Source organism: Phacochoerus africanus, chromosome 12 (genome assembly GCF_016906955.1).
Source record: "Phacochoerus africanus isolate WHEZ1 chromosome 12, ROS_Pafr_v1, whole genome shotgun sequence".
NCBI classification, from domain to species: Eukaryota; Metazoa; Chordata; class Mammalia; order Artiodactyla; family Suidae; genus Phacochoerus; species Phacochoerus africanus.
In genome coordinates, this window is record NC_062555.1 from 15,729,687 (window position 1) to 15,757,235 (window position 27,549).

The 27,549-nt window shown below is 50.0% G+C and overlaps 1 protein-coding gene across 2 annotated transcripts in view; it reads left to right on the plus strand.

Annotated features, from left to right (window-relative positions):
* Window positions 1-27,549, plus strand: part of MTARC1 (mitochondrial amidoxime reducing component 1) — a 42,323-nt gene continuing 14,774 nt past the window's right edge. The window contains exons 1-7 of one of the 2 annotated variants that reach the window (XM_047754535.1): window positions 7-480; window positions 3,953-4,126; window positions 11,067-11,229; window positions 11,662-11,802; window positions 16,870-16,931; window positions 17,016-17,087; window positions 23,829-24,474. In XM_047754535.1, coding sequence (XP_047610491.1) covers window positions 209-480; window positions 3,953-4,126; window positions 11,067-11,229; window positions 11,662-11,802; window positions 16,870-16,931; window positions 17,016-17,087; window positions 23,829-23,958 — 1,014 coding nt within the window. In that variant the 5' untranslated portion in view covers window positions 7-208 and the 3' untranslated portion in view covers window positions 23,959-24,474. Of the gene's footprint in view, window positions 481-3,952; window positions 4,127-11,066; window positions 11,230-11,661; window positions 11,803-16,869; window positions 16,932-17,015; window positions 17,088-23,828; window positions 24,475-27,549 lie in introns of those variants that run through there. The other variant, XM_047754536.1, reaches the window with a different exon arrangement.

The following is a 27,549-nucleotide window of genomic DNA, read 5'->3' on the forward strand; positions in this document are numbered from 1 at the left end:
GGGACGTAGACCGCGTGGAAGCTGAGCCCCCGCCTCTCTCTCACCCTCGGCATCCCCGGGGCCACTCTCCCGAGGAGGACGCCATACTCTGACCCGCCAGGAACCGGTTCAGGAGCGGCCCTTCCCTCTGGACTCGCGGCCCCGCTGCGGCAGTCGCGTCCCCGTGGGCCCTGCGCGAGTCCCCGCCGCGCCCGCGCTCGCCGGGGTCATGGGCGCCGCCGGCTCGTCCCCGCTGGTCCGCCTCCGCCTCCCCGCGCTACTTCGGCCCTGGCTCGGGCTCGCCGCGCTGGGACTGGCCGCGGCGGCGCTGGGGACCGTCTCCTGGAGCCGCGCGCGGCCCAGACGGCGGCGCCGGCGGCTGCAGCAGGTGGGCACCGTGTCGCAGCTCTGGATCTACCCGGTCAAGTCGTGCAGGGGGGTGCCGGTGAGCGAGGCCGAGTGCACCGCCCTGGGGCTGCGCTGCGGACACCTGCGGGACAGGTAGGGCCCCGGGGGGTGGGCTCGGAACGCGGCGGGTGGGGGCCGGCTGGGTTCTGGGTCGGATCCTTCCCTAGCCGGGAAAGTGGGAGCTGAGGCGGGGAGGGGGCAGGGGCGAAGGAAAGGCGGAGGGAGGGCGCTCGCCTCCTACAGCAGACGCAGGCGCCCAGGCCTCTTTCTGGGGGCGGCTGTCCTTCCGCCTCCCACCGGCTCTTTCAGAGCCTGCGCTCAGGAGGAGCTGCGACAGGGGTCTCGGTCCTCAGGGGGCTGCCAGGGCGCAAGCAAGTTTCGCCACTGTCTAGCAGAAGCGGCAAGCTTCGCAGGATTGATGCCTCCACTTTGTTTTTCGTGATTGTCTCTTAACGTGGGGAAACTTGGAGCCGCGGAGCTAAGCCTTCAAAGCGAGCACCGCCGTGGAGCCCAAGCTTCGTGCAGCTTGAAACGTGCTATTGCATATTTTATTTTACCCAGTTCTTCCATGCCCCCTTTTACCGATAAAGTAACTGGTTCGGAGGCACCCAAGAGTGGAAATCAGGACTCTTGTTTCGGGAGCACGCTGGTGCTTTGTAAACAGTGGTTTTATCTACACCCTGCTGGTGCGGTCAGGACCTGTGTGAATTCCTGAGGTTCAGCAAAGATCGCTAAGGCCCGAAGCAAGTAGCCTGGTCCTCTTCTGAGTCTGACTCCAGGCTAGCCCTGGGCCTCATTGTAAGGCTATGCTTCAAACTCCAGACCGGTTCTTAGTTTCTGCAGGTGACACGCTGGATGGGGGCTGTAACTCTTCCCCCTTCCAGCTGTCCAGACAGAGGGCAAAGCATAACCTAGCAGGAAGGTGAACTATTTTTCTCATCATACTGTTGGAAAGCGTGGTCAGGAGAAGCCAATAGGAGTTAACCAAGTGGCTCAGCAGTCAAGAACCTGAATACCATCCATGAGGATGAAGGTTCGATCCCTGACCTCACTCAGCGGGTTAAGGATCCAGCATCGCCATGAGCTGTGGTGTAGGTTGCAGATGTGGCTTGGATCCCGTGTTGCGGTGGCTGTGGCATAGGCCAGCAACTGCAGCTCTGACTGGACCCCTAGCCTGGGAACTTCCACATGCTGTAGGTGCAGCCCTAAACAGACACACACACACACACACACACACACACACACACACACACGAGAGAGAGAGAGAGAGAGAGAGAGAGAGAGAGAGAGAGAGAGAGAGAGAGAGAGAGAGAGAGAGAGAGAGAGAGAGAGAGAGAGAGAGACAGACAGACAGAGGCAGAGAGACAGAGAGAGAGAGAGAGACAGAGAGAGAGACAGAGAGAGAGAGAGACAGAGAGAGACAGAGAGACAGAGACAGAGAGACGCCCACAAAGGCTTGCAGTCCTGTGTGATAACTGACTCAATGTGACAAGTGCCAGGGAGCACAGAGGAAAGAACACCAGAACCCGGAGTGGTCAGGAACGACTTCCTGACTAGAACTGAACATAAAACAACGATTATGAATTTTCCAGGCAAGTGGCTAAGGAGAGGAACATTCTAGAGAGTGGGAATAAGGGGGGTAAAAACACTTGGGCTTGGAGGGTAGGTATGCTGGGAGTAAGGCTGATGCACCCTTAGATATTTATCAAAAGGAGTTGAAAACAGGGACTTGCACAGATATGTACACTCATGTTCGTGGCAGCATTATCCACAATAGCCAAAAGGTGGAATCAACCCCAAGACCATCCGCAGATGAATGGATAAACAACATGTGGTATATACACACACTGGAATATTATTCACCCAGGAAAAGGATTGACATTCTGATACATGCTTGCAACAGTAAGTTAATTTTTTTTTTTTTGCTTTTTAGGGGTGCACCTGCAGCATATGGAGGTTCCCAGGCTAGGGTTTGAATCGTAGCTATAACTGCGGGCCTGCACCACAGCCACAGCAACGCCAGATTCGAGTCCTGTCTGCGACCTATACCACAGCTCAGCTCACGGTAACACCAGATCCTTAACCTACTGAGTGGGTCCAGGGATCGAACCCGCAACCTCACGGTTACTAGTTGGATTCGTTTCCACCGAGCCACAGTGGGAACTTCCACATAGGTAGATCGTGAGAATATTATGTGAAGTGAAAAAAGCCAGACACAAAAGGACAAACATTATGTAATTCCGATTATATAAAATATCTACGATAGACAAATTCGTAGACACAGAAGGTATATTAGAAATTGTGGGGGGCTGGGAAAAGAGGGGAATGGGATGGAGTTTATTGCTTGATGGGTACAAACTTTCTGTTTGGGGTGATGAAAAGATTTTGGAAGTGGTAATGATAGTTGCAGGACGTTACTAAAATACTTAATGCTGCTGAATTATGCACTTAAAAATGGTTAAAATCATGTATTTTTCACATCCATTCTCTATTGTTGGATATCTGGGTTGTTTCAACATTTTGGCACTGAGAATACTGCTGCTGTGACCGCCGGTGTGCAAGTCTCTGTTTGAGTTCTTTTGGGTATATACTTAAGGCTATGCCAGGTATTTTATGTTTTATATGCTTTTTAGGGCTGCACCTGAGGCACATGGAGGTTCCCAGGCTAGGGGTTGAATCAGAGCTGTAGCCCCTGGCCTACACCACAGTCACAGCAACGCCAGATCTGAGCTGCATCTGTGACCCACATCACAGCTCAGGGCAGCCCTGGATCCTTAACCCGCTGAGCGAGGCCAGGGATTGAACCCGCATCCTCATGGATACTAGTCAGATGTGTTTCCGCTGACCCACAATGGAAACTCCCTGTTATATATATTTTAACACAATAAAAAAATGGAAGCGAAAAAGGCTGCCATGTGAGAGCCTTTTTCTTTTTCTAATTTTTTTTATGGGGATTTGAGAATGGCTGGGAGGGCAGCCGGATTAGGAAGGACCTTGCCTGCCTTGCTGAAGAGTTAGGGTTTTAATATGAAAGCAGGAACCATGGGGGATTTTTCTGGAAAAGGTGGGAGTGGATTGGACAAAGTGTGGGTGGCATTGTTTGAGGCTAGTCTCCACTCCATGCCCTGTGAGCAACTTCTCGGTACTTCCATCAGCAGGAGCGCCCCCTTGTGGCAGGCATCATGCCTCCTCTTCTTCCTGTGAGAGAGAGAGTCCTATCATCTCCTTTGGGCAAGTTTATGAAAGAGACCAGACTTTCTGGCAATTGAGATGAACGTATAATGAAGTTCTCTGATTTCTGTGCCATCGCAGAGCTCGAAATATTCTGCAGATGTTATATCTGATGCTTGAGTGATTACTAAACACTTTGAAACGAATTGACAGCCTCCGTCTCGCTGTGCTGACGCACTGAAGTTTAGGATAGACAGACAGACACACATACAAACTCACACACACCGTGCTTGCAGCGAGGCAATCAAAGATAACGGTGCCTCACTGAAGCTCCCGCAGAGCCTGGCTGCCTGTCATGGGGGTCCACGCATAACCTGTGTTTTGAAAATGGCAGGTTTTGGCTTGTGATCAACAAGGAGGGGAACATGGTTACTGCTCGACAGGAACCCCGCCTGGTCCTGATTTCCCCGACCTGTGAGGGCGACACCCTGACGCTCAGCGCAGCCTACACAGAAGACCTGCAGCTGCCCATCAAGACACCCACCACAAATGCAGTGCACAACTGCAGGTAAGCAAAGCATAGAGCCTAACCCTTGCATAAGGATTTATTCACGCGGCTTTGAGAACGTGCGAAGGGTGGAGGGGACCCCAAGAAACGTTATCAATAATTAACTATTGATTGCAAATGAGCCACATGCAGGGTCACGTCCTCAGCACCACGACCCCTCAGAGAAGGTCTGAGGGAACAGCTTCAGAAACGTATGTTGATGTGGGGCAGAGAAACATAAAAACGTCTGATGTAGAAAAATCATGGGAACACGGAGTTCCCCCTGTGGTGCAGTGGTTAATGAATCTGACTAGGAACCATGAGGTTGTGGGTTCGATCCCTGGCCTCGCTCAGTGGGTTAAGGATCCCGTGTTGCTGTGAGCTGTGGTGTAAGTTGCAGACGCTGCTTGGATCTGGCGTTGCTGTGGCTGTGGCATAGGCCGACGGCTACAGCTCCGATTCGACCCCTAGCCTGGGAACCTCCATATGCCATGGGTGTGGTCCTAAAAGAGGCAAAAAAGACAAAAAAACAGAAAAAAGAAAGAAAGGAAATCATGGGAACAAAAGCCTCTTGACAGGTGGGCAACAGAAAAATAACACCCCCAAGGGATAAAGGACACAGATGGGGTGGGAGTGATGGGGAGGGGGCCCTGGAAGAGGAGAGGCTAGGTCCATGTATTATTACCTTAGGATCATGTCTCTGTGGCCTGGAAAGACTGGGACCTTCCAAATCTGAGTCATGAAAGGAGTGGCTATGTGACCCTTGATATTTAGTTCTAAGGAAGGGAAGCTCCAAAACAGAAAAGAGTAGCTGCAGCCAGAAGAGTGATCCAAGCCCCAGGGTCCCTGTCATAGTGGGTGGAGAGCCAGCCAGGAGTCTGCTCTGTACAGAGTCTTTCCTCAACTTGCCAAGGGCAGCAAGGGAGAAAGTTTCCCAGGAAAACCAGCCATGCTGTTAAGAAATCCTGTCTGGAGTTGATTTTTGAACTTTATTATGGAAAAGTTAAAATGTGGTCTAATTATACTTTTGTCACAGTTTCTGCATTTTTCTTTTTTCGTTTTAGGACTGTACCTGCAACATATGGAAGTTCTCAGGCTAGGCGTCCAATTGGAGCTGCAGCTGCTGGCCTACACCACGGCCACAGCAACACCGGATGTGAGCCTCGTCTGCGACCTACACCACAGCTCACAGCAATGCCGGATCCTTAATCCACTGAGTGAGGCCAGGGAATGAACCCACATTCTCATGGATCCTAGTTGGATTTGTTAACCACTAAGCCAGGAAGGGAACTCCTCACATATTTTCTTTCTGTCTCTATGTCTAATACTTTTAAAACCAAATGGAAATAGTACCAAAACCCAGTTCTGAATATGCTTTATATACTTGAGTGGATATGTTGAGTATTTTTTCAGATTGCTAAGAAATCTTCAAAAACACCATTTTCATGTAGGCATAATATTTCATTCCGTGGATATCCTCGAAGGCATTTTAACTTGTCCCCAAGATTAAACACTTGGATTGTTTTCATATTTTTTCCAGGTATGAAGAAGAATGTGATGAATAACTTGACATAAATCTTTGTCATAGCTCTTATTATTTCTTTAGAGAAAACATCTTAGCGGTGGTTTTACCAACAAGCCTACATTTCCTCTAGACATTTGATATATGTTGCTAAATCGTTTTGCAGAATGGTTATTGCAGCTGTATAGTCCCAGCAGTTTATAAGCATGTTTGTCTCATTACATTCTGATGATTATGTTCAAAATTATTTTGTCATTTTTTTGGGGGGAAAGGTAATTTCTTATTGATTTAATTTACATTTCTGATTGTCTGAGGCAAAGTTTTTCTTTTCTTTTTTTTTAGGACCACATCCATAGTGCATAGACATTCCCAGGCTAGGGGCTGAATTGGGGCTGAATTGGAGCTGTATCCGCCAGCCTCCACCACAGCCACAGCCACAGCCACGCGGGATCACAGCCGCATCTGTGACCTACATCGTAGCTCACAGTAATGTGAATCCTTAACCCTCTGAGCGAGGTCGGGGATTGAACCTGTGTCCTCATGGATGCTAGTCAGGTTGGTTACTGCTGAGCCACAGCAGGAACTCCCGAGGCAAACTTTTGAATACACCTGTTGCTGTGTGTATTTCGTGTTTCACCATAGCCTGGTTCCTGATTGGTCTGCCATGGTTAGATATTTACCCACACTTTCTTGTGGTTAACTTTTTTTCCATTTAATTACTGGTTCAGTTGGAATTGTGGGGACAATTTTTGCATGGCCCCTTACCAGCTTTCGGTCATGCCCCAAGGACTACGCAAGGGCAGAAATTGCAGGAGTTCCTATCGTGGCTCAGCGGAATTGAATCTGACTAGTAACCGTGAGGACACAGGTGCCATCCCTGGCCTCGCTCAGTGGGTCAAGGATCCCGTGTTGCCATGAGCTGTGGTGTAGGTCGCAGATGTGGCTTGGATCTGGCGTGGCTGTGGCTGTGGTGTAGGCCAGCAACTGTAGCTCTGATTTGACCCCTAGCCTGGGAACCTCCATATGCCACAGGGGCGTCCCTGAAAAGACAGAGAGAAAGAAAAAAGAAATTGTGAAACAAGAAGGCTCAGATGTGCAGCGGTCGTTCACAGACCCTTAGGGTAAATATGCCAAGAACACCTTGGGCTCAGGTGTCCTTCGATGACCGAGACCATCCTCTTGTGCAGGAGCCTTAACTTCAGCCACAGTTTCCTGAGGATTTCTGATGAGTTTCCCGAGTTCACCTTCCACAGGTCGCGATAGTAGCCAGTACACCTGTTTGCACAGCGGAGGCTGTTCCTTGATTTTCTCACGAGCCACCCCAGCCGTGGGAGACAGAACTAGGGTTTTTCTGTGGGTTATTCAGGCAAATTCAGCTTCAGATTGTGCCTGTACGATCTTTGTTACAGGTTTCAGGGACACTTGGATTATTTTTCTTTGCTTGGATTCTTGGGACAGAGCGTCAGTGGAATGCCGGGGACAAGGACACAGCTGAGGCTACTCAGAGCACAAGAGAAATGGGGGCGGGGGGAGAAAACAAAGAGCAAAATTCTGCTCATGGAAAGCCCTGGAGTTCTGGTGTTAATGAACTTGAACTCCAAGACCTGCCCAGAGAGGCTGCAATGGAAAGAAGTGTTCGAGGAAGAGGACAGACATGTAAAAAACTTTTGTCACAACCCAAGATGGAGGCAGATGCTTTAACCAAGTAGAGGTAGTTCTTGTCGGGATCCTTTGACGCTCAGCAGGTTAAGAACCTGGGGTGTCACTGCTGCGGCTGTGTTTGACACTATGTTGTGCATTTTCGGTGTTTACCGTGCTGAAAGTCGATTCGATCTCAATAAAACTGGGAGGAAAAAAGGAAGTTGCTAAGAGCATAAATCTTAAATGTTGTCACCACAAAAAAGAAATGGTAATTACATGGGTGATGGACGTGTTAGCGCAGTACACACCCGCATCAAACAAGGTGTATGCCTTAAACCGACATGCTGTCGGGGCTCCCGTTGTGGCTCAGGGGTTAACGAATCCGACTAGGAACCATGAGGTTGCAGGTTCGATCCCTGGCCTTGCTCAGTGGGTTAATGATCTGGCGTTGCCGTGAGCTGTGGTATAGGTTGCAGATGCAGCTTGGATCCTGAGTTGCTGTGGTTGTGTAGGCCGGCGGCTACAGCTCCGATTCGACCCCTAGCCTGGGAACCTCCATATGCCATGAGTGTGGCCCTAAAAAGACAAAAAAAAAACACCCCAAAACCAAAAAGCTCACACAGTGTTGTATTGTATGTCAACTACACATGTCAAGAAAGCCAGGGAAAAAGAGAAATATATATGTATATATTTTTATAAAGATATATGAATAGTCTTAATCTACTTTATAATATAATAAATACGTTATTAGAGAATAGAGGGTTTTGATTAGATATTTGATTTATGAAGTAATTATACAACGATAACTTGAAAAAACTGGGGAAAAAGTAGAGTCATTCCTGCTCTCTACTGAGCAGATCTCAAACCTAAGAACTGTTTTGGGGACTCTGAATAGATCATCTCTAATCCTTATAAGATTTTTGTGATCTTTTTACCCCCCTTTTATAGACGACCAAACTGAGGTGCAAGAAGAGAAGTAACCCCTAGGTCACCGAGCTAGTTAGTCGTTTCTGGAACCAGGGAGCCCGCCCTCCCCTGGACTCACTCTTTCTCAAACTCCGGGTGTTTGCAGACCACGGCCATGATTTATGTGCCATTATAAACCGCCTCTACTCTTATTTACTTAATAATGCCCTGCCCCCGCCCCCCACTGACATTGATTCAGGTTTTAAAAAACCTTAGAGACATTTATTTCCAAAGGAAACCTTGTATGGACACCTATGTAATTTAGTGGGTCTAGAAGGTACCTGAAACAATAAACGTGCTACAAATAACATGTTACCTCATTCTAGCTGGAAACTATCACCTAGAGAGGTCTCTGTACCTCAGGTCTGTTCTTCCTGTTTTCAAAAAGAGATTAGTAGGGAGTTCCCATCGTGGCTCAGGGGAAACGAACCCGATTAGGATCCAGGAGGACATGGATTCAATCCCTGACCTCACTCAGTGGGTTGAGGATCTCGGGCTGCTGTGAGCTGTGGTGTGGGTTGCAGATGAGGCTTGGATCCCGAGTTGCTGTGGCTGTGGTGTAGGCCGGCAGCTGCAGCTCAGATTGGATCCATAGCCTGGGAATCTCCATATGCTGCCCTAAAAAAAAGGCACACACACACACACACACACAAAAGAGGTTATTAGCATGTGTTGCTAAAAGTTAAAAACTGTTGACACTATGGAGTTCCTGTTGTGATGCAGCGGAAACGCATCTGACTAGCAACCATGAGGTTGCGGGTTCGATCCCTGGCCTTGCTCAGTGGGTTAATATCTGGTGTTGCTGTGGCTGTGGTGTAGGCCAGCAGCAGTAGCTCCGATTAAACCCCTAGCCGGGGAAACTCCATATGCCGCGGGTGAGGCCCTGAAAAGATAAAAGACAAAAAACAAACAAAACAAACAAACAAAACCGTTCACATTAAATGGAGCAGAATCACTTTCTTTCCATGCAGTTTGTCATTATTTCATGTTCCAGCTGGGCGACAACCCCCAGTAACCACAAGCACCCACAGGGGTGAGGGTCCTACACTTAGGAAACACTGGCCCCTCCTAAGCGTTTCTTTCCTGTTTTTGTCTGTGAAACACACCCAGCTTCCAAATAGTCTTGCACACTGCGTGTCAGGAAGGGCAGACTTCAAATCCTACAGAATTATTACTAGCGATCAAATCAATTTAGATTACTATTGACTCTAACTTTAATTTTTAAATTTTTTTCTTTTTCACGTATAATTTTGTTTTTTAATTATAGTTGATTTACAGTGTTGTGTCAATTTATGATGTTCAGCCTAGTGATCCAGTCATATATATATACATTTATTTAAAAATGTATGTATAAACATTTTTTTTTGTTTGTTTAGGGCCGCACCTGTGGCATATGGAGCGTCCCAGGCTATGGGTCCAATCAGAGCCGTAGCTGCCGGCCTACACCACAGCCACAGCAACACCAGATCCAAGCCACATCTATGATCTACACCACAGCTTGTGTCAACACTGGATCCTCAAGCCACTGTGCAAGACCAGGAATCGAACCTGCATCCTCACAGACACTATGGCAGGCTCCTAACCCACTGAACCACAATGGGAACTCCCATTCTCTTTCTCACACTGTCTTCCATCGTGGTCTATCCCAAGAGATTGGATAGAGTTCCCTGTGCTGTACAGCAGGACCTCATTGCTTATCCATTCTAAATGTCATAGTTTGCATCTACAAATACCAAACTCCCATCCCTCCCACTCCCTCCCCCTCCCCCTTGGCAACCACAAGTCTCTTTATGTCTGTGAGTCTGCTTCTGTCTTGTAGGTAGGATCATTTGTGCCATATTTTAGATTCCACATGTAACTGATATCGTCTGGTAATTTTTAGATTTTATCGAACATTTTCGCATGCATGGCTGCATCTCATTTTACTGTCAGTACACTGGCAAAAAGTAGAACCAGGCCTGTTAATAAAGATTTCTGGTTGCTGTCCCGTTGGGTGGACCAGACCTTGCGGCAATCATCATTTTACTTTATACTAATGTGTCAGGTTTCTTCTGGAGCGTTCACTCTCTTTTCAAACACATGATCTTATTTTGTCCGACCTGCATTCCTTCCAAGCAAGCAGGGCCAGGCGTGCGTCACTCTGTTTTATAAAATAGATAAGCAGTGGAGATTACTGCACAACACAGGGAATGATTCCGGCTACCTTATAATAATTTGTAATGGAATGTAATCTGCGAAAATACTGAATCACGCCAAGGGTATGGCCCTAAAAAAGGCAAAAAAAAAATACTGAATCACCATGCTGTACACCTGCAACTAACAAAATATTGTACGTCAACTATACTTATTTATTCATTTATTTTTGTCTTTTTGCCTTTTCTAGGGCCGCTCCCACGGCATATGGAGGTTCCCAGGCTAGGGGTCGAATCGGAGCTGTAGCCGCCAGCCTACACCACAGGATCCAAGCTGCTTCTGCGACCTACACCCCAGCTCACGGCAATGCCAGCTTAACCCACTGAGCAAGGCCAGGGATCGAACCTACAACCTCATGGTTCCTAGTTGGATTCGTTAACCCCTGAGCCACGACGGGAACGCCTATACGTCTACTTTCAAGAAATGGGGAAAACAAGGCTAGAAATTGTGTCTTTGTTGGGGCTTCCGTGTGGTTCAGTGGCAGGGCCAGGCTAAAGTGCTCTGTCTTGGTCATGAGGGACTTATGGGGACATCGCAGCTGGGGGCAGACCTTGGATGTGTGTGTGGGACGTGGTGGGGGGTCCAGACGTTCAAAGCCACGCCTGTTCTTTGCTCCTGCCCCCCCCCCCCCCCCCGCAGAGTACAGGGCCTGCAGATCCAGGGCAGGGACTGTGGCGAGGCCGCGGCCCAGTGGATAACGAGCTTCCTGAAGACGCAGCCCTACCGCCTGGTGCATTTTGAGCCCCACATGTCACCCAGAAATTCTCACCAGATAGAGCACTTGTTCCGGCCCACAGACCAGGTCAGAGGAGCCTCCCTTGCTTTGGCCCTTGCCCTTGGGACCAGAAAGCATGGCCATGGTGAACGCTGATTTGCAGGTTGCATAAAAAATAAATATCCGTGGAATCAGTGACTATTTTTTACACGCATAATGAGGTCATCAAACCCAACTACCTCATTAAACACGTGAGAATTTGGAAAATGAGAGAAAGGCAGCTCTAAGATTCCAGACCAGATTCACCTCTCTCCTTCATGGGATTCCTATTATCCGCAAGGCTATTTAAAGTCCCCGAATCCCTGTGACTTTTCTAGAAAAAGAACTAGAGGAATACTCACAAAGATGGTGTCTGGAGGGGAGGGATGGGGGAGGAAGGTTCTAGAAACTAGACCCAGGTAACCTCTGAGAAATACCTCGGTGTGCCTCATGCTGCAACAATTCCTATTTTCTCATCAGGTTGCCTACTCCGATGCCAGCCCGTTCTTGATCCTTTCGGAGGCGTCGCTGGCGGATCTGAACTCCCGGCTAGAGAAGAAGGTGAAAGCAGCCAACTTCAGGCCCAATATCGTCATTTCAGGATGCGATGTCTACGCGGAGGTAACGCTCTGCCCTCCTTGCCCTTTTTCTTGGATTTAATTTTTTTTTTTTTTTTTAAGACATGAGAGTTTGATGTTACTGACGACGGGGCGGTGAGGTGTGGGCTCAGGCTTGTGAGCCGTGGGAATTTATTTCTCACAGTTCTGGAGGCTGGGAAGTCCAGGGTCAAGGCCCTCGCAGGTGTGTGCAGGTATCCGGCTTTGAGGACTTGCTTCCTGGCCCAGAGACGGCTGTCTCGGCTCGGTGACCTCGGGTGGAGCTGTCCGGCGTCCCTTCTGAAAGGCCCCTGGTCCCATTCCCAAGGGGCCCCACCCTCGTCAGCTCCTAAAGTCCCCTCCTGTTCCATCCTGCCAAAGGGCAGGTTTCAACTCCGTGTGTTGGGAGGACACGAACCCTCAGCCTGTAGCAACCTCTGTCTCTGTTCAAGCCCTGGTCTGCGTGTGGCAAAACCTTCTGCGCCGGTGGATCCCCAGACTCCGTCTTCCCACTGAACTCTCACTCCTCCTTCTCCAGAGGCCCCCGGGCTCTCTCCCCTTGGGCTCCGAGGCCCCGCTCCCACCCCAAGGCCGCTCTGCCCAGCCTTGCCCATTTCGGTGGACAGCAGCTCGGACTTGTAGTAGCTCAGCCTCCAAGCGGGAACCACTGTCTGTTCTTCTCCCCCTTGACGCCCACATTCAGACAATAAACCAGCCTTGGGGCCGCTGTCCTCCGCCCCCTCCTCCTGGGCCACGTCCCCACCCCTCTCACACGGTTTGTGGCAAGAGCGTCTCTTCCCTGGTCTCCCCTGGACTGCCCCTCCTCCCACCGTATCACCTCCCAGGTCAAGGTCATCCTGGAAATGTAACCCCATCATGACCTCCTTCTTCTCCACACCCGCTGGGCACTCCATCTCTCTTCAAGCAAAAAGTGGGATCCTCACGGAGTTCCCGTCGTGGCGCAGTGGTTAACGAATTTGACTAGGAACCATGAGGTTGCGGGTTCGATCCCTGCCCTTGCTCAGTGGGTTAACGATCTGGCGTTGCCGTGAGCTGTGGTGTAGGTTGCAGACACGGCTCGGATCCCGCGTTGCTGTGGCTCTGGCGTAGGCCGGTGGCTACAGCTCCGATTCAACCCCTAGCCTGGGAACCTCCATATGCTGCGGGAGCGGCCCAAGAAATAGCAAAAAAAGACAAAAAAAAAGTGGGATCCTCAGAAAGGCTGGCAAGGCCCTGTGTGAGGCCAGCCCTTCCGGCTCCAGGCTTCATTTGCTGTTACTCCACCCTCTTTCTCTCTCTGCTCCTTCCCACCCCAGGACCTTTGCACTTGCTGGGGCCTCTGTCCCAACCACATCCACTCCCTTTCTATTCTCAGCCATCAACTGGATCACCTTTATTCGCTCAAGTCTGGACCACTGAGTGGTCCTGGATGTTGCCACAGCCAAGCCTCCCGGAGCACCCCAGTGACCTCTTCTACCCTAAAGTTTTGTGACAGCCAGTGTTACTGCCTTGCCCCAGCACCTCCAGTGCCTCCCCGGGTCTCAAAAGTCCCAGGCTGCCCCCTCTACTGTTTGGATCCCTTCAGAATCGGGCCGCGGTTTGTCCTCCCGCCTCGACTTCCAATAGAGGCAACGGGGGACTAAGACCCTGATCTATGCTCATCTGTCTCCAGGTCACTCACATCTTGCCCTAGCCCCACTTAGAGCCCCCTGGCCTTCTTTAAAAGCCACCTCCCCTGAGAAGTCTGCTCTGATTGCCAGACCCGGAAGAATGGCCTCTCTTCTCCAAAGCCGCATCATCCTGTGTCTGTGTCTCCCCGTACCTGGCTGGCCCTGTCTCAGTTTCCTGTCATCTCAAGGGAACACATTCTAGGAAGACGGCGAGGGGCCCTTCTCCGCTTGGTTCCGGGCCACAGGGTGCATTCAGCATTCATCGTTTGCTCTTTTCCCTCCAGTTTGCCAAACACATCCTTTCCTGATGGTGGGCTTTTTAATTTATTTATCTGTGACCCAATCCCCAAGTTTTTATTGCGCATAACAAAGGAGTTCGGTCAATATTTTCTTAATCATCAATAAATTAATTTCTTGACCAGAACCCTCATTTCACTCCTTTGGGATCTTTTATTTATTTATGTATTTTGTGACCGCAGTGCCTTCTGGTGGAGAGATGTGCACAGTGCAGTCCTGACTGCTCTGATCGGAGGTGCCCAGCTTTTTGGATTGTTGTGAAACAGGCAATTAAAAAACCGCCTCCCAACCAACCAACGAAAACAACCTGCAATGGAAATATCAAGACTAATACCCACTATCAGAGTTAAAATTCTTGGTCTGGAACTTTCTTTCTGGCTTGTCATCCACAAAGGACTGGGCACCTTTGTTTTAACTCAGGAATTCTGGTCTTCAGCCCTCAGGGAGTCAGCTCTTCTCTCAGGAACAAGCAGATGTCCTTCCTTCTGACTGTGGCTCAGAGTCCCCTCACCCTTTTTTCGTGCCTCTGAGAGTCTCCACTCTTTTCCATAAACCCTCTGCTGACCAGAGCGGCCTGAAAATCTGTTCTTCTGAACCACCAGCAAAACCTTGCCTGCACCCAGTTAAAGTAGCATACTGGGTGCTATCTTTCCACGCGTCTTTATTTCTATTTATTTACTTATTTATTTTAGGGCCGCGCCTGAGGCATATGGAAGTTCCCAGGCCAGGGGTGGAATCAGAGCTAAAGCTGCCGGCCTACACCACAACCACAGCAACGCAAGATCCAAGCCGTGTCTGTGACCTACACCACAGCTCATGGCAAGGGATCCCTGAGTGGGGCCAGGGATCGAACCCGCATCCTCATGGATACTGGTCGGGTTTGTTTCCACTGAACCACATCGGGAACTCCTATTTATATTTTTAAAAATTAAAGAATTATTTATTTATTTATTTTTCTTGTTTTATTGTTTTAATTTTTTTCCGCTGTACAGCATGGGGACCAAGTTCCTCTTACATGTATACATTTTTCCCCCACCCTTTGTTCTGTTGCAATATAAGTATCATGACATTGTTCTTGATGCTACTCAGCAGGATCTCCTTGTAAATCCATTCCAAGTTGTATCCAATAACCCCAAGCTCCCGATCCCCCCCACTCCCTCCCTCTCCCTCTGGCCAGCCACAAGTCTATTCTCCAAGTCCATGATTTTCTTTTCTGTGGAAAGGTTCTTTTGTGCTGTATATTAGATTCCAGTTATAAGTGATATCATATGGTATCTGTCTTTGTCTTTCTGACTCATTTCACTCAGTATGAGAGTCTCTAGTTCCATCCATGTTGCTGCAAATGGCATTATGTCATTCTTTTTTATGGCTGAGTAGTATTCCATTGTGTATATATACCACATCTTCCGAATCCAATCATCTGTTGATGGACATTTGGGTTGTTTCCATGACCTGGCTATTGTGAATAGTGCTGCCATGAACATGCGGGTGCACGTGTCTCTTTTAAGTAGAGTTTTGTCTGGATATATGCCCAAGAGTGGGATTGTGGGGTCATATGGAAGTTCTAGATTTCTAAGGTATCTCCAAACTGTTCTCCATAGTGGTTGTACCAGCTTACATTCCCACCAACAGGGCAGGAGGGTTCCCTTTTCTCCACACCCCCTCCAGCACTTATTATTTGTGGACTTATTAATGATGGCCATTCTGACTGGTGTGAGGTGGTATCTCATGGTAGTTTTGATTTGCATTTCTCTTATAATCAGCGATGTTGAGCATTTTTTCATGTGTTTGCTGGCCATCTGTATATCTTCCTTGGAGAACAGTCTAGAATCATTGGTTTACAATGTTATGTCAATTTCTGCTGTACAGCATAGTGACCCAGTCATACATATATACATTCTTTTTCTTTTTTATTTCTTTTTTTGTCTTTTTGTCTTTCTACAGCCACACCCATGGCATATGGAGGTTCCCAGGCTAGGGGTTGATTTGGAGCTATAGCCGCCGGCCTACTCCACAGCCACAGCCATGCTGGATCCATAACCCCCTGAGCGAGGCCAGGGATTGAACCCGCATCCTCATAGATGCTAGTCGGGTTCACTAACTGCTGAGTCATGACGGGAAGGCCACATTCTTTTTCTCATAGTATCTCCCATCATCTTCTATCACAAGAGATTGGATATAGTTTCCTGTTGTCACGTGTTCTCTCAATTTTTCTGAACTCATGAAAGGAATCCTGACCTTTCATACGTGTGTGTTCTCTCTCCCCTGGTGGCTTTGAGCGGCACTGTCTGTCGATAGGATTTGTCCTGAGGGGTAGGTGCTGGTGACCCAGGCTGAGGACAAATGTCCAAGGAGCTTCCTGGGCTGGGGTGCTTTGTAAATGCCCCCTGGAGAAGCTGGGAGAGGAGGCAGCCCCTGCTCTGGATTCATTCCTATGCGGCCAGGGAGATGCAAGATCAACAGATGCCATGACTGAGGATCTCAATCCACTTTAGACATGCACGGGGGATCTGATACAATCCACTGTAATCCCCCGCTCAGACCCCTCCCGCCTCTCCCCCTGAGCCCCCCATCAGCTCCTGGACTTCCCCACCTCCCCCAGTCAAGCTCAGCAGGTCAGGAAGGCTCCCTGAAGGAGGTGCATTTCCATCCCCGTCTTACAAGTGAAAGGAGGGAAGCCCTGCTTTTCAGGGGAATGAAGGGACAAATCCAAGGCGGAGGGAGGGGGCAGGGAGGTGTGCAGCTTCTTAGGACCGATGGAGCATCTACCTCCTTTTATCTTGTTCACTTTTAGAGCCGCACCTGCAGCATATGGAGGTTCCCAGGCCAGGGGTCCACTCCAGCTGCAGTTGAGGCTTACAGCACAGCCACAGCAACACCAGATCCGAGCCGCTTCTGTGACCAGTGCCGCAAGGCCAGACTCTTAACCCACTGAGCAAAGCTGGGGATCGAACTGCATCTTTACTGAGACTATGTCAGGTTCTTAACCTGCTGAGCCACAGCGGGAACTCCGAGTCCACCTCCTTTGATGGAAGTGGCTTCATTAGCTGTTGAGTGACTTGAAGTCCCTGCACCGGTGGTTCAGGGTCTGAAGCCCTCAGGTGAATTATGTGCTTTGTCCCCAGGACTCGTGGAATGAGCTTCTTATAGGTGACGTGGAACTGAAGAGGGTGATGGCTTGTTACAGGTGAGGAGCGTGTGCGTGGGAGCGGGAGGGAGGCCGAGGACCGGCTGCCCTATGCCCTGCGTGATGCCCTGTGTGTGTGGCCAGGTGCGTTTTAACCACAGTGGACCCGGACACCGGCATCATGAGCAGGAAGGAGCCGCTGGAGACCCTGAGGAGGTAGGACTAAGTGGTTTACGTCCATTCTTGAGGCAGAAGGGGGTCCACATGACTGGGTAATTTCGAAAACATTTCTGGGTGCTTTGGCCCCCAGAACGCTTGCTCGTACAACTATTTTACCCCCCCCCCCATTTTTAGGGCCTCACCTGGGACATATGGAGGTTTCCAGGCCAGGGGTTAAATCAGAGCTTCAGCTGCCTACACCACAGCCACAGCAACGCCAGATCCGAGCCACATCTGTGACCTACATCACAGCTCATGGCCCACAGAGCGAGGCCAGGGATTGAACCTGCATCCTCAAGGATACTAGTCACATGCGTTTCCACTGACCCACGACAGAAACTCCAATTTTATTTTTCATTTAGAATTCATGATCTGGGAGCTTCCATCGTGGCTAAGCGGTAACGAACCCAACTAGTATCCATGAGGATGCAGGTTCAATCCCTGGCCTTGCTTAGTGGGCAAGGATCTGGCATTGCCATGAGCTGTGGTGTAGGTCGCAGATGAGGTTTGGATCCTACATTGCTGTGGCTATGGTGTAGGCCGGCGGCTGCAGCTCTGATTCGACCCCTAGCCTGGGAACCTTCATAATCCGTGGCTGCGGCCCTAAAAAGACAAAAAAAAGGAAGAAAAAAAAAAAGAATTCATGATCTGAACAGACCAATTTGAAAAAAGTACACACGGTAGCTAGTTTGGACTGAGTCCTGGGTGATATCACAAATTCCTTAGGTGCGATGAAGGCTTGGTGGTGCCGCGATAAATGCCCATGTGTTTTGGAGAAGCAGGTTCGAGCAAGTGGGGTGAAGTGAGAGCTGGGGTGCACTGCCTGTGATCTTGGCAAAAGGAATCATGGAAAAAGGTGTCAAATCATGATAAATAGGCTCTGAGTGTTAATTACGTGGGGACTCATTGCACTGCTTTTTCTATTCTTATGCTTAGTTACATTTTCATAATAAAACATTTTAATGAAAGACCACGGCAGACAATAAGTTTACGTTGCAGGGAATGATATTTAAGATAACATTCATTTAAAAAAAAACCCAATTACAAGGCAGTGTATATAGTATTGAGTTTTTGCTTTGTTTTTTCAACAATGTAAATGCATAGACTTCCCTGTAGGGGATGTAGGGGGTTAAGAACCCAGCGTTGTCACTGCTGTGACGTGGATTCAGTCCCTGGCCTGGGAATTTCCGCCTAAAAACAAATAAGTAAAATGTATAAATGCACCTGAGCAGCGATCAGGCTGGAAGACTGAAAACTGATATGAGATGCTCTTCAGGTGATGGAATTAAGGGGAAAATACATATTCTGATATGTAGCCTCTAAACTTTCTGGAGTCAACCTGGGATACTTTTTACGCTTCCGTGCCGTTACCTGTCCAATCTTGGACCAGGGCATCGCTGAAACCCAGAAAGGATGCTCATCTTCACGGATGCAGGATCAGGGGCTGGGGTGGGGTGTCAGGTCTCATATTTACAGCCCTTGAGACGCTTGGCTTTGCCCTGACCTGCATCCTGGGGTGTCACTTGTAGAGGGGGAAGGTGGGGGGGGAGACGGTGACGCCGGCTCTAGGCAAAGCCCTGGAAGCCTTGTCAAGTTTGGGCATCTGACATCCCACACTGCGGAACCTGCTGCAGCGCACAGAGAACGCTCCCCAGTGTTGTGTGATGATCCACGTGGGAAAAGAATCTGAGAGAGAGTGAATATGTGTCTGTGTGTGACTGGCTCCCTTTGGTGCACAGCAGAAAGATGGCAACCCTGTAAAGTAACTGTACTTCAGTAAAGCCTAAAAAATCAATACATACATAACTGAAATTAAAAAAAAAAAAGAAGTTTGGCCATCTGACACAAAAGCGTCACGAAAGAGCACATTAGGGGCGGTCATGCTTGGGCGTGTGTGACCAGATTGGCCCTTGGAATGGGAATCCGCTTCGTCCCTTCTCTCGCCAAGCTCACGGCCCTCTTTGGACCGGCAGGCTCGTCTCCTCTGATGAACACCATCTGCCAGGGGCTCAGCAGGTCCCCCTCTGGCTCAGGCACGGGGTGTTCCTCCTGATGAAATCAGTGGGGAGCCACAGACCTGGATGGTTCTGTATGCAAACCAGCCAAGTGATCTGGGGAGTTGACTGTCATTCTTGTCATTCTTTTTTTTTTTCCCTTGGAGTGTAGTTGATTTAAAATGTTGTGTCAATTTCTGCCCTACAGCAAAATGCCCCAGTCATATATATATACACACACACATATATATATATATTCTTTTCTCATACTACCTTCCATCATGGTCAGTCCCAAGAGACTGGACAGAGTTCCCTGTGCCGTACAGCAGGACCTCATTGCTTATCCATTCTAAATGCAATAGTCTGCATCTACCGACCCCAAACTCCCCGTCCATCCTACTCCCTCCCCCTCCCTTTGGCAACCACAAGTCTGTTTTCTATGTCTGTGAGTCTGTTTGCGTTCCGTAGGTAGGTTCACCTGTGCCATATTTTAGATTCCACATATAAGTGATTTTGTATGGTATTTGTCTTTCTCTTTCCGACTTACTTCACGGAGCATGCGAATCTCTAGTTGCATCCATGTTGCTGTGAATGGCATTATTCCGTCCTTTTTTGTGGCTGAGTAATATTCCATTGTGTATATGCACTACCTCTTCTTCATCCATTCATCTGTCAGTGGATGTTTAGGTGGCTTCCATATCTTGTCACCCTCCTCCCCTTTTTTTTGTCTTTTAGGGCTGCACCTGCGGCATATGGAGGTTCCCAGGCTAGGGGTCTAATTGGAGCTGTAGCCACTGGCCTACACCACAGCCACAGCAATGCCAGATCCTTAACCCACTGAGTGAGGCCAGGCATCGAACCCAAGTCCTCATGGACGCTAGTCAGGCTTATCAACCGTTGAACCACAACGGGAACTCCCCCTTGTCAGCCTTTTTTATACCTCTTGTTCTCTCTGTGCTCCCAGCACTGAGCTTGGTGTCTGGAACCTTTCCCTCTGATAATTCGGGATGTGCCCTCCCCTCCGCTGGGAGCCTTTTTTTTTTTTTTTTTTTGTCTTTTCTAGGGCCGCACCTGTGGCATATGGAAGTTCCCAGGCTAGGGGTCTAATCGGAGCTGTAGCCGCCGGCTTACACCACAGCCACAGCAACACCAGAACCAAGCTGTGTCTGCAACCTACACCACAGCTCACAGCAACACCGGATCCTTAACCCACTGAGGGAGGCCAGGGGTCGAACCCGCATCCTCGTGGATTCTAGTCATGTTTGTAACTGCTGAGCCACGAAGGGAACGCCAAGTATGGAGACTTCTGCTTAAGCTAAAAAAGTCTTGGTCTCTCACCCATTTGTTTCTTGAATGTTTTTATTCACGGAAAGAGAAAACGCACTAAGGGGAGTTCCTGCTATGACGTGGTGATAGGATCTGGCCTGGCCACAGCTGCAGCTTGCATTCAGTCCCTGACCTGGGAACTTTTCATTAAAAAGAAAAAAGCACTAAGAAAGGTGATTGTAAATGGATTTTTAATTTATTAATCCCATCATAAACAAAAACCAAATACATACATATATATGTGTAAAATATAACAACATGTATAATATATTATATATCATATAATATTCATATAATATATAGACTATATATTATATATAATATTTACATTTGGGAAAAAATCATAGGAAATCTGTGTATGAGCGAATGCCACGTTTTTGGCGTCTTGAACAAAGCTTGTTGTACACATGAATTCATAGACAATGACAATACTTCCTCAGCCCCACAAAGGGTCTCTGATGATCGCATTTGTGGGGTCTTCCCGCAGCCCTGCAGGGACCCTGTCGGCAGGAGCGCAGGTGGGACCTGAGCGGGGGTGGTGGCTAGTAGGACACGCTGGCCGGCTCGCCACCTGCACTTGTACAAATCAACTCCTGGCCCACCAGGAGCAGCTTGAGGGGCTGGGCTGGGAGGAGCAGCGGCTCCTGTGGGTCCTTGAGTCCCGAGTTACCTGGTGGGGGAGTGTCTATGTGGGTGGTTGATGGGGAGGGGCAGGGGAAGCGGGTTGCGGGGTGGGGTGGGGTTCGCCTTCATGGAGAAGCATAAATATCAACCCCCTCACCTCTTGTGAGGCCTGTGCATGTGCTGGGGGCATAGGGATGACCAGGGGCCACATACTGGCAGGGAAGGTCCTCACTCTGGACCGAGTCTGACCACTGAGGTCTGTGATCCTGGGCGAGGGGGTTAATCCTCTGAGACCCCCTGTAAGGTGGGGAGGGTGTGTGCAAGGCTCGTCTTGAGGATGGAGAAGTCGTACGTGTGATGTTCCTTATAAATGGTCAGTGCATGGGAGGCAGGACTCTGCCTCTCTGTTCCCTCCCTGAGGTCATCAGAACCTCAGGCTACAGAGCTGGCAACTAGGAGGAGTCTGAAGCCCTAAAAGTAGCTGAAGAGGTCACCCTCCAAGCAGCACAGATCCCCAGATGCCCTTGCTGTTGCGTGCTGACAGAGAGGCAGGCTAGGAGAGGTGCCTGGGTCCCCAGCGTCCAAGGTCATTGCTGAGACCTGACTGCAGGGGAAGGGAATATTCATGGAGCGGCGGGGCAGGCTGGGCCGGCGGCTCCTGGCTCCTGTCCATTTGTTGATTTATATCTTCGTTCAACCAACCTTGTTTGGAGTGGCTGCCATGTGCCAGGTGCTGCACCAGGCAGCTGGGACTCAGCAAGAAACACTCTGACATGGCACCTGTGTTCTGGAAACGGGCAGAGGGTCTCTGGAAGGAGGCTCTAGATTTCACCCTTCCCGTGTTCTCTTTAGCCGGGTCTGATGTGAAGGACAAAATTAGGCCCAAGCTGTTGCAATAGTTTTTTCTACTTTTATTTTTGCTTTTTAGGGCTGCACCTGCGGCACATGGAGGTTCCCAGGATGGGGGGTCAAATCAGAGCTGCAGCTGCCGGTCTACACCACAGCCAGAGCAATGCAGGATCCGAGCCATGTCTGTGCCTACACCACAGCTCACAGCAACACGGGATCCTTAACCCAATGGTCTAGGCCAGGGATCAAACCTGCATCCTCATGGATACTCATTGGGTCTGTTACCACTGAGCCACAAGAGGAACTCTGGAATTGTTTTTTTCTTAAAGCACAGTAGAATGAAATGAATGCTTTCCATGAAAATATTTTAAAATGAAAGTGGGAGTTCCCATTGTGGCTCGTCAGTAACGAGCCCAGTGAGTATCCTTGAGGATGCAGGTTCGATCCCTGACCCTGCTCAGTGAGTTAAGGACCCAGGGTTGCCATGAGCTGTGGTGTAGGTTGCAGATGCGGCTCAGATCTGGCGTTGCTGTGGCTGTGGTATAGGCGGGCAGCTGCCCTCTCAATTAGACCTCTAACCTTCCAGATGCCGCAGATGCAGTCCTGAAAAGCAAAAGCAAAAAAAGTGATGTAAATTTGGAGTCACCTTAAATGAGAAAGTGAAGGAAGACCTTCTCCCAGTGGGAGCGGGGAGGGAGACCAGCCCTGTTATTCGTCCACCTCTCGCGTCCCCTCTTCCTGGGGCTCCTTGCGTTCTGCTGACAATGCTGTTCCTTCTGCACTAGTAGAGGGCTTCACTTACCAACGAGGTCATCTGCTCATCAAACCATTGTGGGTCCCCGGTGACAATGAATGGAACAATGCAAGGGTGTCAGTCGCGTTTCTCACTCTCTGTGGACTCTCTGTGCAGGGGGAACAGGTGGGCCTGTGCCCTGACGCTGCAGGATACGTCATGTGCGTATTAAGGGCACGCAGGGAAAAGTGTGGTGGGAAACCATTCTGGGCTCTTCCTTCCTTGGAGATGTGGCCTTTGCGCTGGGCCTTGGAGAAAAGGTGGAATTCTCATGCTTGGGAAATGGGCAGGGGAGAGGGGATCCCACAAGAATCTCAAGGACCCACTGGGCCAGAAACATGCAAGGCAAGAGGAAGGGACCTCAAGGAATCCAGTGAGGCCCTGCACAGGGCCCGGAAGGGGTGCGGGTGACAGGTGGGAAGAAGCTGGCCGGGGCTGGGTAGGGACCCTGCGGGCCGGCTTGAAGACGTATTCCTCAGCACTGGGGGTCCATTGAGCGTTTCTGAGCTCCGGCAGGATGAGCCCAGAGCACAGGGAAGAAAGTAGCCGAGGGTGGTATTAAGACTAAGCTGTGGGGGAGGAGGGAGGAGGAGGGGATTGGCCGGTTGAGAGGTTGCTCTGGTCACTTGTCTGAGGACGCTCGAAGCGAAATTGTGACCATGGGAAAAAGGGAACAAACTCAAAGGATGTGGTGCTGGAGCAACCCCAGGGCCGGGCAGCTATGGACACGCTGTGGAATGTGCAGGAAAGGATGCAAAGGCCGACTGGAGGGCGCTGAGCCTGACGGGCTGGTGAGTCGGTGCTTCTGAGGGTAGGCGCGGAGGAGGCAGGAGGAGAGATGCTGAGGGCCAAGGGAGGCGATGAAGGAAGCCAAGCAGCTTCGGCGTCGTCCTCTCTTACTGCTGAGAAGGGGAACATTACGGGAAGAAGGCTGTGGGAATACGGCCATTGCTTCTGCTTCGGTGGCTTCTGCACCGGGCAGGCAGTTCACTGCACACCTCCAGGAGGCGCTGTTCTGTTGGTCTGGATGGAGACAGTGCTCGCAGGAGCCGGGCAGTGCTGTACGGGGTGGACCCTCCACTGAGAAGTCATGTGCTCTTTGAGCTCTCGCTTGCTTGGCTGGGACTCATTCTGATCTCTGCCCTGTCACAGTTACCGCCTGTGCGACCCTTCTGAAGAAAAGCTATATGGAAAATCGCCTTTCTTCGGACAGTATTTTGTCCTGGAGAACCCAGGGACCATCCAAGTGGGAGACCCTGTGTACCTGCTCGGCCAGGAATAGGAACCATATGACCTGGAAGAGCCGAAGCCTTTAAAAGACATGACCTCACAAATGCCAACCCTGGAAGCGCAGTGTTTTGGAACTGACACTTCGGCACTTTCTTAGATCTGTGAGCGTCAAGTCTGTGTCTTTTGGACTTTGTGTCTGGGTGCTTCCAGCCTCTCAGTGCCCAAGGCAAAGAAAGATAGTTTTAACAGCAATTCAGTAAGTCACTGAGTGTTAAGACAGGATTCTAAACGTTGCTCGATGAACTGTGATTATGGAATAATTCTCTTTCTCCAGTCACCTACCTAGAGGGCTACCTCTGTCATCTCATTGCTACTCTTTAGGGACAGAGGAGAGAAGAGAAAGGGGGAAAGTGGGGTCAAGAAGATGTTCTGCTGTCTTGTTACCCCAAGCCTGGGGTAGGCAGTGGAAATTTAGTAGCTCTCCAAATAAGGCCAGACTGTCATTTCACGTTCTCCTCAAGCCTTAGACTAGCTTTTTTTTTTTTTTTTGTCTTTTTAGGGCCACACGTGCAGCATATGGAGGTTCCCAGGCTAGGAGTCTAATCCGAGCTGTAGCCGCCGGCCTACACCACAGCCACAGCAATGCCAGATCCTTAACCCACTGAGCGAGGCCAGGGATCGAACCCACAACCTCATGGTTCCTAGTCGGATTCGTTTCCACTGCGCCACGATGGGAACTCATAGACTAGCTTTGAAAAGGACGTCATGAGCCTGACCTTTAAGGAAACGCTCAGGGTGTTCATTGATGATCTTGGATCCGGCTCTGTTGCCTCTCAGACAGTGTCCGGGAGGATTTGACGGACCCTTCGGGGCACGCAGGTCCTCTGGGCTGTAGGACAGCAGCGATAAAGGGGGAGAAAATCAGCTCATGAGGGCAGCCCTGCTGTCAGGCTCTGATGGCAATATGTGGAAAGCCCGGCAACCGAACTTCCTGGCCATGAACCAAAGTATCAAGTACACCCTCTTCCTGATGCCCAGCTTTTCCCAGCAGGTGAGAGTGGACAGTGGCACTAGATGGGAGAGGCCCCCTCATCTGATGTCATCTGAGATGTTGTTTGAGGTCGCCCGGAGGTATGAGGGTGCTGGTCTTAATATGAGAGCAAAAAGGGTCTCGGAAGGGCATGAAGCCCCCTAGTGGCGAGGAATGACCGCTCAGCCCACACTGTTGAAAAGATGAGAACTTGTGGTTGGGTTTTTCTTTTCTAGCCTAGAAAAAAGTTGTTGAAAGAAAGCGGGGTACCCGCCAGGTACTCTCTGCCTCTCTGCTGTGGGCATGTGATACCCTAGAGGCCCAGCTGTGCCGTCGTGGGGTCCCCCTGGATCTTGCTGGTCCTATCAACTCATGACTGGTTGCTCCTCCTCAAAATCAGGGTGAGAAAGTTCTGAGGTCCGTGGATGAGAAGAAACGTGATGGCGTGATCTGAAATAAAACCCCTTTATTTCAGGTTTTGGAAAACTTTTCAAAGGTGAAAAGCAAACATATGCCAGGCCACTTAAAAACCAGTATCTACTTTTTTTCTCCTGATCAAATTGTAGACCTCGAAGCTCTGATGAGGCTTCTCTGCCATTGCCACTTTCCCCTTTGATTGTACTGGGAAGCTAAGTCGTGGCAAATATGTTTCAAATCTGCAAATAAATAGCAGCTGCTCTGACCCATTTCAGATCTTGCTCACTTTTTGGCCGACGTTGAGGCCGACTGATGTTTGAGTGGACAAAGCCATGGATTCCGCCCCCGGAGGAGCTGGTGCCTTACAAACACACAGCATCCTCGGACGGCCTCTGTCTCTGAAGGGCTGTTCATGTTCTACTCTGGTTTGGTTAAAGAGGGTTGGTAGTGACAATTGGAGCCCAGCCTAGCTCTGAGGAAAGTTCCCAGGTAACAGATGCCTGTGTGTTGTGCTTTCTGTTTGGTGACTTCTTGCAATTTATTTTCTGCACACTTGACATGAAGCGGAATTCGAATAATTAATTGATGACCCTTGGGCCATCCTCTGGCCCGCTAAATCCACTTTATCCTGAAACTACAGATAGATTGAGGCAAAAATAAGGGTTCAGCAAGTGGCATTACGAAGGGACCTCGGGAACGCCTGGCGGGATGCACGCAGGATTTTGGAAACCACCGCATTCGGGAAACCACATGGGCAGACGATGGTTAGGCGCTAACAAGAAACTCAAGGTTGGTCTGGTGGCTGGTCCCAGATGTGTATAATGGGTGGCAAGCGAATGCCTTGGACCTGGATTTCCAAGCCCTGGTCAGTTAGAATAGCCACTTCCCCACTGACTCAGTCTGTGCCAAAGGCCACACGCACGCCCACTCTGTCCTCTGCGTTGCAGACCCATCCTTCAGTGGAAGGGGTACCCCGACGGGCTCCTCATTGGTCTGGAGTTTCCTTTTGCTCCTCAGAGAATGAGGAAGATGCCTGTTTTAAGACAAAGGTTCCAGAGGTTCCCGTCGTGGCTCAGCAGAAACGAATCCAACTAGTATCCATGAGGATACAGGTTCGAAACCTGGCCTCACTCAGCGGGTTAAGGATCTGGCGTTTTCGTGAGCTGTGGTGTAGGTTGCAGATGCAGCTTGGATCCTGTGTTGCTGTGGCTGTGGTGTAGGCCGGCGGCTGCAGCTCCAATTCGATGCCTAGCCCGGACGCAGGTGCAGACCTAAAACCAACCAACCAAACAAAAAAACACCAAAAGAAACCAAAAACAAAAAAAACCCCAGAGATTCCAGTGACCCCTAGAATCTTAGAGTAGTGGCATAGCTCTTTGTCAGTGAGATTTAAAGGCCATTTACTTGTGTTTATTTTACATTTAATGAGTTGGTTGATGCCCAAGGCAGGGCTGATATCTCGTTTATTTTGGATCCTGAACCTTTGTGCAGAATTCCACTTGAAATCCAGGGCCAGGAACGCCGACCATCACAGACCCTCAGTGAGGTCTCCTCACAGCTGCAGGTCATGGCCATTCAGGGTCAGGCCAGGTCATCCACCATCGATGGTGCTTCGTTCTGGGTGGCAAGGCCATGCGGCAGTCACAGTCCAGGGTTATAGACCCGCAGCTGGAGATCTTGCAAAGGGCCGTGTGGGGAAGAGTCTGGGCTGCTTAAACCTCATCCCCCAGCCATTCCCCAGAAAGACTGGACGGTCACAAGCGGGCGAGGAGAGCAGTAGCAGCGTACACACAAAGGCTGAAGGAATTCAGGGCAGGCCCCAAGGAAATCCGGCTGTCGTCTGGCCATTTGAGAAACACTCCTCCTGCCCTTAGTGATGTGAGGTGAGCAGACACACTGTGAGAGGGCTGCCCGTTTGCTCGAACTGTGTGCAGAGGCCACAAGCAAGCTTGATGGGCAATGTGACTTTGGTAAACCAGCTATGAGGCTGTCACCCACAGGGACGGCAGGCAGGTGCCCCCAGAACTTGGAGAGTGCGACAAATTAAAGCATTCTGGGAGTTCCTACTGTGGTTCAGAGGTAATGAACCCAACTAGGACCCATGAGGTTGTGGGTTCTATCCTTGGCCTCGCTCAGTGGGTAAAGGATCCGGCGTTGCTGTGAGCTGTGGTGTAGGTCGCAGACGCGGCTGTGACA